The sequence below is a fragment of the Mesocricetus auratus genome, unplaced genomic scaffold (assembly GCF_017639785.1).
Source record: "Mesocricetus auratus isolate SY011 unplaced genomic scaffold, BCM_Maur_2.0 Super-Scaffold_100014, whole genome shotgun sequence".
NCBI classification, from domain to species: domain Eukaryota; kingdom Metazoa; phylum Chordata; class Mammalia; order Rodentia; family Cricetidae; genus Mesocricetus; species Mesocricetus auratus.
Window position 1 is genome coordinate 35,920,058 of NW_024429197.1, and position 9,476 is coordinate 35,929,533.

Consider the following 9,476-nt stretch of genomic DNA (forward strand, 5'->3'; position numbering starts at 1 on the left):
AGGTACTCAGCTGACCTTCAAGTCACTCTGTAGCCCAGAGTGGCCTGGATCATGATCTTCCAATGTCAGATTGTAGACCCACCCACTCCACCAGGACAAGCTCACTTTTATTAAATTTTCCAAACTGTAGCATGCTTGATTGTTTATTGTCTTTATTTCTAAGCACACAAAATGATAACAAAATACAAAATTGATGTTGTGTACATACAAAATAAAGCTTTAAGTATCAATTTCTGTTAGAATTCTAAGTATATCTGAAAACATACACATGTGTGTGCTTGCAAACACCAGATTAGCCATTTATTGGCAGATATGTAAATTGATTCCATTTTTTTTCTTTTTCCAAACAGGAGTTTATAGAGCCTAGTCTAGTCTCAGTATGCAGCCAAGGAAACCCTTGGTTTCCTAATCTTTTCTGCCTCTACTTCCCTACCGCTAGGACCCGGCATGTACCACCATGCCCAGCCTTGATTCATGTGTTTATTGTGAATAAACCACAGTGCCTCACAACATCCGAACTTCATTTCTTTCAGATGTATACCCAGAAGTAGAATTTCTGAATCACATGGCACATTTAATTTTGGGGCGGAAGCTCTAAATTTTCCACCATAAAGGTGCCAAATTTGCCTTTCTCCATGAGCAGTGATGATGACCACATTTTCATATACTTTTTGACTGTTGTGTATCTTCTTTGAAAAATATATTTATTTCTCTGCCTGTTTAATATATAGATCACAAAACTTTTGTAGTACATGTGTGTATGGGTGTGCATGCTAAAGCATACGTGTGAGGTCAGAGGACAACTTTTGAGAGAACTCACATGAAAGATCATCTTGTTTACAGTCCAGAAAATGAATTGATGACAGGGCCCATACAGAGGCCAGCATAGCAATCCAAATCAACTTGGGGGTCAAGACACAGAGGATAGAAAGCAACAGATGGATGATGGACAAATTCAGAAAATAGAAACTCGCCAAGTAGGGACTTTGAGATTTGATGGATGTTTGACTACAGAGAATATTTCAGTCAACAGATAGTAGGAATGAGGAGTTTGAAGTGACTTCCAGGTGTCAGTAGTTTTGTCATGACAGTTCCCAATAGAATTCACTGAGTCATATTAGAGGTCGGAGAGATGGTTCAGTAGTTAACAGCATTTTCTGCTCTTATCAAGGACCTGACTTTGTTTCCCAGTACCCACATTAGGCTGCTTACACATAACTCCATCTCCAGGGGACTTGGCATCTGCAGACATGACTCTCACAGGCACACACAAAAATAAATCTTAAGAAAGGTATTAGGTAACTTTGTGTTGGAAAATACGTAAATGTTTGCTAATGAATTTGTAATGACTAAAAACATAAAATAACTATATGTGATCTGACCCATACCTTATCAGTGATGTAGTTAATTAACTTAATTACTGACCCTGTGATATTTTCAATTTAACAAGCTATAAAATAAAATTGCAGGTTTAATACCTCAAAGTGGCATTCTAGCTAGAACCAAATATCAATACCAAAAATGTATCAGTCTAACGCTGATGTCACTGGACTGTGGTGGGTCATCACCATTATAACTGCTATTAATCTATGCAAACTTCTCTTTGTATCAGGCTCTGGTCAGTATTCTTTGCATTTAAGCCTCACATCACTACCTTTATGATGTTGATGATGTTAGCACTTCACAAATGAAAAAGTGTAATTCCAAGACATTATGTGTCTTAAGTTCTCATAGCTGCCAAGTGGCAGAACTGAGCTCTGTTTGATCAAATGCTACGGGTATTACTTACAACTCATATCAACTTACCTCAACCACCAGCTACAAGGCATGCCATAGCCACGTGTCCTGGACAAGCAATACAGAGGTGAAACACACCCATAAGAGGTGAAACACACATCTACCAGATCCATTGTGATTCTTAGTTTTAGTTTTGGTTTTTATCATATTGAGGATTTTAATATTTGGGTTTTGTGTATACACAAGCATGCAGAAGTTTGTAAGTTTCCTCTAACTATTCTTTTGAAACTAATGAGTTAACAAGTTAGCATAAGTAAGCCAGTTAGCACTTATCATAATCTATGATGTTCAATAACAAGTAATTAATTAGCAGTGCCCTTATATAGGTTTAGAAAATGTTACTTTTTGTTGGGACAAGCTTCCATGGATAGATTTTCTATGTATATCTACACCTCAAAACCATCCATCCATTTGTTCTGCGGTTTGTCAAGCTGGTTCTTACCACAGCTCATAGAGTTTGTAGTTGACAAGGCCTCCCTATAATCAACACATTGGGTATGCAATAATTCCAATTGTTAAGGACAAATAATATGGCCTATGTGCTTAAATTTAAAATCTTTGGGTCATGGGGCTGGAGATGCTCAGCTATTAAGAGCACTGGCTGTTCTTCCAGAGGACTAAGGTGGTAGCTTTAGGATCTAAATTCTTCTGGCCTCCTAGGGCACAGATGACATGCAGACATACACTCAGAGAAAATACCCATACACATAAAAATAAATTTTAAAGCATTTTAAGTAAACTCTTTGGGTCATTATAAACACTCTCTATATCTGCAAAGATTTTGTAATTATAAGATAATTATATTAATCAGAAAAAACGAGGTTATGCTGTTACAACCAATAATCCATAATGCTCATCAATTTTATATGATAAGGACATCTTTCTTGTTCATATCTCATGCTCTGTGTAGGTAGCTTCTAGAAGTACAAGAAATACATTTCTATGTTTATAAACTTCCCAACAGCTGGTATTTTGTTACTGCACTCTGAAGGGACTAGAGCACATTTAAAGACAAATGCAGCCAGGTGTGGCAACACACTCCTTTGATCCTCACACTAGGGAGGCAGAAGCAAGCAGATCTCTGAGTTTGAGGCCAGCCTGGCCTACAAAGAGAGTTCCAGTATAGTCAGCACTACACAGGGAAACCGTGACTTGAAAAACAAAACAACAAATGCAGAGCAAATTGAAGCAACAATTAAGGAGTCAAGCATCAAGTGAAAAGGATTAAATGTCCTAGGGACATGATAACCAGCAAACTGACTGATCACAAGATGGGAAGATTTTACTTTGGTGGTCCTCTCTAATCAAACTTCAAAATAATGTGGACGGAGTGATATTTGGACTCAAGTAAAGAATCTTAAAAGCCAACCTGTGAGGATTATGTTACGTAGATAATAATAAATCACCAAAAGGTTTTGTTTTTATGTTTTTTCATAAAGGAATCATTTTATTAATTAATTTTGATATATTTATAAAATATTTTCTATAATTTCATATGTATACCCAATGTAGTTAAATCATATTCATTTCCTTCTCCCTGAATCCTCAATCCCACTCCCAATGCCAAGTCTCTTTTTTTTTTTTTTTTTTTTTTTTTGGTTTTTTGAGACAGGATTTCTCTGTGGCTTTGGAGGCTGTCCTGGAACTCACTTTGTAGACCAGGTTGGTCTCGAACTCAGAGATCTGCTTGCTTCTGCCTCCCAAGTGCTGGGATTAAAGGCGTGTGACACCAACGCCCGGCTGCCAAGTCTCTTTTTAAAAATAACTTACTGTGTTCAATTAGTGCTGCCCATATATACCTGGGTGTGGGAGCATGGTCATTACCTTAAAAAAGACTGACTCCTCTTCCCCTAGCTGTCATCAACTGTCAGTTGATACTATGTCCATTTAGCAAAACACTAGTAGCACATTCATCTCTAGGGCCTATGAGCTTCACAGGCAGGGGTTCTTGTTCAGATTTACAGCACCAGCTGTGAATTTCTTCCTGCAGAGCAGACCTCAAATCCAGTTAGAAAAGTGCTTGGTTAACCCCATAACATCCATGCCACCATTGCATATCCTAACAGGTTGTTCATTAGAGCTTGCAAGATTCACAAATCAGTAAGACCCTGATGACTTTTCTCCCCTAGCTACCTACAGAGCAACTTCCAGTTCCATGAAAGCTAGCCACCAGGGAGGAAGTTTGCTAGGTCAGTACCAGCTTGACTTGTCTGTTAAGTCCTGTGACCAATGTATTCAATAATGTCTTACTATCAAGTTCTGATAGGCAACCAAAAACAATGGCAATAGACTACATTATCTGGGTGGTCTCTGGAACTCCCCTTGCCCAAAAACTCTGGTGGAGTAGCTCACACCTCTCACTAGTCATTTACTTTGGCAACCTGTGACTTATGGGAGGAGTATTATCCCCCCAGTAGGATAACTCCAATCAAACTTTGTTTTATTTCTGAGGCTTAAAAATAGTAGGTTTCTGTGGCTTTTTGTCAGACATCCTTTGTGTTAGTTCCTCTTCCCTACCCTCTAGCCCTGGTCCCCATTCAAACATGCCCTCCCATTCCATTGCCCCCCTTCATATGACTTGTATTCTATGATCTCTCCCACTTTAAGATCTCCCTCCCCTCAATGAGGAAGAGTTTTGAGGTAGGAGCAACCTAATCAGATAATTACAGCAGGACTTAGAATTTCAAGTTCAGAAGAGTCATTAAGCAATCCAATCCAAACTTCTCAATTTACATATGAGAAAACTAAAGCAGCCCGGTGTGTGTGGGGGGGGCACACTGGGGGGTTCGAATTGTGGTCATGGGCTTCGTCAGCCTGTACAGGCCAGGATGACTATCTTGTATCCATTTAGCCACAGAGTTCAGATCCTTGTGCCTTCTCATCCACACTCCAAATCAGGGTGACCCCTGGAGAGGCCCTAAGAACTGTAGACAAAAAATGGAGGCAGAGAAAGAATAGTTAGAATTTAGTGGAGCAGAGCAGGGGGGTGGGTGCTAACTGCAGCTTCTATTAGATTCCAGAGTGTATTTATATTAGGGCTGCATAGATGTTCTGGCCTGTTTTTCTGTTTCTGTGACATACTATTCTAACCAAAAGCAAGTTGGGTTGAGGGGGGACTTATTTCAGCTCACATTTCAACAGCACAGTCTACTACTGAGGGAAGTTGGCTTACCAAAAGAAGTGTTTCATTATTTAGCTGTTTGGGATAGGCATACCCGACTCACAGGTTAAGGATATCAAGGAGCATTCAAGTCACAGAAATTCTGAGCTGTGAGGAGAAGTTATCTTTCCTAGTCCATGATGATGCTGAGGAAGATGGAAACCAAGACCTTAACAACTGTTAATATGTAAAGTGGGGTATCCATTGTTTCATTACCTCTGCGATCTGTCATCACCAGCATTTAAAAAAAAGGGTACTTAAATAATTTGTTTTAAATTCTAGATCTGGTGAGAGGAAAGCCAGGAATCAAACCCTAACCCTGACAGACTGCATCACTGTGTGATTACCCACTGCATTGACATAGAAGCCACATCCATTCCCTGGAAGCTTTCATCAGATGGGATCGCCTTTGCTAGAGAGATACCACTATTGACTTTCAGAATTTAAAGCTTGCTCTCTGTCAGCTAGTAAATGAAAAGTGGGCTTTGAAGCAGATACCTTCCTGCTTCCCAAAGCGTTGCACTTCCACAGCAACCCCCGAGAAGATGCAGCAATACTAAGTGAGATGCTTGGATGATTGAGTACGCAGCAATAATCATAAACGCACATCGATAGCCCTCCACACCGTCACCTGCGTGCTTAGTAAACACTGTTAAAATAAGGTCTGAGCGATAAGGCGTCAGGGGGATTAGTATAAATGACCCAAGAGGGTGAGGTAACTTCAAAAATTCACTGGGTATTACTGATTGCATCGATTCTCGTTTGCTCTCTCGCACCATGAAGGGCCCCACTCTCGCTCTGTTTCTCTTCTCTGTCCTGTTGGCTGTCGTGCAAGTGAGAGGCAGGGAGACTGTGAAGCTTTGTGGCCTCGAGTACGTGAGAACAGTCATCTACATCTGCGCCAGCTCTAGATGGAGGAGATCCCTCGAGGAGGCTCGCCAAGCTCAGAGAGGTAACTGAACTCATGAACGTCACTTCCCCCCACCCCAGACCTATTTTTTAACCCCCGCCCCGCTGTTATTTTAGTAGCTATTCTCTAAGAAACTCTGATCTACAATGTAGGGGCTTAATCAACAAATTTGGCCAGGTAAAAGGCGAACATGCTACAGTTCAAAAAGTAATGCGCTGCTACTCTTTAGTCTTCTGCTTGCAATCATTTCGCTGCATCGGACTTCAGCAAGCTTAGCATCAGTGGGCGCAGCAGTGAAGGCTATGGAGAGGCCAGGTATCAGCACACGGATGATTACAGAGTGTATTAAGTTAGAATTCAGGTAAGTGGCTTACAAGGGTGAAAGGAAGGACCCGGAGTACCTGGCAATTTCAGAGGCAACATTTCACTCAGCTTTCCGATGAAGATCGTATGAAGTAAGTAACGCTGTCACTGTTTATCGTTTATCAATAAGAAAACTGTTTACTCAGCTGCTCAACAGTGAAGCCAGGAAGCTAGCCAGGTCTATGTGCTTCCAGAACCGAAGTCATTGCCACTGTATACTGTGTACCAAGTGAAGAAAGGACATCATGGAGAAGGTGAGGGCGGGTGGAGGTGGCGGCATCGTGAGTAATAGGAAATGTGTGGTCAGAATTCCCAGAGTGCCTGTCAATCTGTTATCACAGCAACGATGTGTGGACTTCGCTGAACCTCTGTTTCAATTTAAGTGACTTTGAAGATTGACTGGAATTCTTTCTGTTAATCTTGTAATGAATTATGAGGTAAGGAGCTGGAGACATGACTCAGTGGTCCATGTTAGGCAGCTCACAACTATCTGTAGCTCCAGCTACGGTGGATTGACTCCTTGGCCCTATTGGGCACCTGTATTCATGTACACACACACACACACACAAACACACACACACTTAAAATAATAAAAATAAAAATTTTAAACTATGAGCTAACATTTACTTAAGGTTTTATTATTCTATTTTTTAATCAACAAAAGTGGATTAATCATGTATGATGCTGCACAATGGCTAAGTCAGGCTAATTCACACATTACCTACACACTTATTTCCTGGTGGTGAGAACACTGAAAATGTATGCTCTTAGTAACTCCAGAATGCACATGCTGCTGTTCATCAGAGCCACCGCATTCTAGGGGCCATCTCTTGGACTCACTCCTCCTGGCTGCTTGAAACTCTGTACTCCTTGGCTCCCGTCTTGCCATCCCCGGACACCTAAGTCATCCCTGGTTAGCCACCATTCTCCTTTTGCTCCTGTGGCCTTGACTTTCCAGATCTCTCTTCTAACTGGGGCCATGCAACATAGCTCTCTCTGTGCTCACCTCATGACTCTGCCTGAATAATGGATTTCATTGTCTTTGTTTTCTAGTAAAGATTTAGGGCATGAATGACTTGTAAATGCTGAAGGTTTCAGCTCAGCTTAAAATGACTTTTCGACTTCAGTAAAGGATCAACAACATTCATATGTTAGCGGAATGATGCCTTGAGATGTGATAAACTCGTTCTTATCACTTTAATACGGAGGCTCATACGGACCTTATCAGAAATATGAGTGTTTTTCAACTCTAAAAGTGAAGGAGTTGTCACTGATTTTTGAAACAGCACATCAAGTTATGGTAGAAAAATTATTTGAAATAGCTCTGAAATATACAGAGCAGTAGAATGAATGTTATATACATTTCTCCCTTTTAGAGTTTAGTTTTGGTTGTGAGCCTAGCCTTTAACGGCTGAGCTATCCCTCCAGCCCTAGATTTTATTTTTTAGTATTGTTGTTGTTGTTGTTGTTGTTGTTGGTGGTGGTGGTGGTGTGTGTGTGTGTGTGTGTGTGTGTGTGTGTGTGTGTGTGTGAGAGAGAGAGAGAGAGAGACAGACAGACAGACAGACAGACAGACAGACAGACAGACAGACGGACAGAGAGATTTGTATACAGGCACATACGCCACAGTACATGTGGTGATCAGAGAACAACTTTGTGGAGTCAGTTCTTTCCTTCTATCTTTGTGTAGATTCTGGGGATCAAATGCGGGTCCAGGCTTTCATTGTCAGGCTGCAAGTACCCTTACCTACTGAGCGATCTCACTAGCCTATCTCCTTTGGACATTACTGATATCATAACACTAAAATCAAACCTTCCACAGGTCTCCATCATCATGTTTTCCTTCACATTATTTATCTGATCAATTACTAGTTGGCCAACTAGCATTCATGCATGTGGATTTTGTTTAGTGCTTGCCAGGGCTGATACATGAATCTAAACTAAATTAAAAGCCAGTGGGGCTTGAATACAGATGTAGGGAACAACATTTAGATCAAACAACATGACTCATGTTTTACTTTCAGATATGGAATGGAAATCCCATTGATGAGCTCTGCCAGGAATACCCAGGGTTTTTGTTACTGTTGTTGTTCTGTCTCTAGCTAATTAATTATACCTCTATGGCTAATTATATAGCCTATTGCTAATTATAAGTGATATATTTGGAAACTGCTGGTCATGGAGTAGAGGTGGCTGGCAGCAGTTGCTGCTAGCCAGCTGATACTGATGTCTTTCAACCTCTGTAAAATGAAAAGCATGCACAAGCCAGCTCTTCCTGAATTGTGGGTGGTCGGTGCTTCCTTTGTCGGGGCTCCTTAAGGTAGTATGGTGCCTTTCCTCTCTTATAGCTGAGCCAAGAAACTACTTCCAGCTCCCAGACAGACAGGAGACATCCACGGAAACTCTTGAGCACAACCTTCCCAAGATGGATACCTCAGGACAGGAGCTCGTTCAAGATCCACAGGCGCCCACGGAAAGGCTTTGGCAGTTGAAGAAGGACTCGGTGGTGTCCAAACGAGATCTGCAAGCTCTGTGCTGCAAGGAAGGCTGCTCCATGACTGAGCTCAGTACACTCTGTTAGGAAGAGCCCACACCCATGGGCGAGCTTCTGCATGTTTCTAATTGGCGTTCTACCACTGAGCCCCATGTTCAGCTTCTATCACTGCAACCATGGTTTTGGGGTAGGCTGTCCTTTCCTAAAAGGGCTGTCTGTTATGTCTTAAAGCCAAGAGAAGTCTCTCTTCTCCTTTGCCAAGGTCAATCCACTCTTCTTTCTGAATTCTAACTATTGCTTTGAAATTTCAAGTGCTGTGCAAAACTGCAATAAAATGCCTGAATCGAAGTTCACCATGATTCTTCTTTTAAATTTAATGAACTAATTAAATTAAATAAGTTAAATTTAATTAATTTACTTTTATTTATTTTCTTTTTATTAATTTATTTTTTTACATTCCAATTCCAGTTCCCCCTCCCTCTTTTCCACCCGTTGCCCCCACTCTCCTTCCTCTTATCTGCTCCTCAGAGAGGGTAAGGCCTGCCCTAGGAAGTCTACTAAGTCTGTCCCATCATCTAGTTGAGGCAGGTCCAAAGCACCTCTCTACCCCCACACCTTGGTGTCTAGGCTAGGCTGAGCAAGGTATTTCTCCATATAGAATGGGCTTCACTAAGTCAGTTTGTGCATTAGTGTTAGATATTGAACGCACTGCCAGTGGCCTCATATATTGTCCCTGTTACACTATTGTCACC

At 41.2% G+C, this 9,476-nt stretch overlaps 1 protein-coding gene across 5 annotated transcripts in view; it reads left to right on the top strand.

The window, feature by feature from the left end:
• The window catches only part of Dnai4 (dynein axonemal intermediate chain 4), an 81,539-nt gene extending 72,467 nt beyond the window's left edge, over window positions 1–9,072 (top strand). For all 5 annotated transcript variants that reach the window (XM_040757063.1, XM_040757065.1, XM_040757066.1 and 2 more), the window contains 2 exons: window positions 5,741–5,909; window positions 8,579–9,072. In XM_040757063.1, coding sequence (XP_040612997.1) covers window positions 5,741–5,909; window positions 8,579–8,811 — 402 coding nt within the window. In that variant the 3' untranslated portion in view covers window positions 8,812–9,072. The remainder of the gene's footprint in view (window positions 1–5,740; window positions 5,910–8,578) is intronic.
• The last annotated feature ends 404 nt before the right edge of the window (window positions 9,073–9,476 follow it).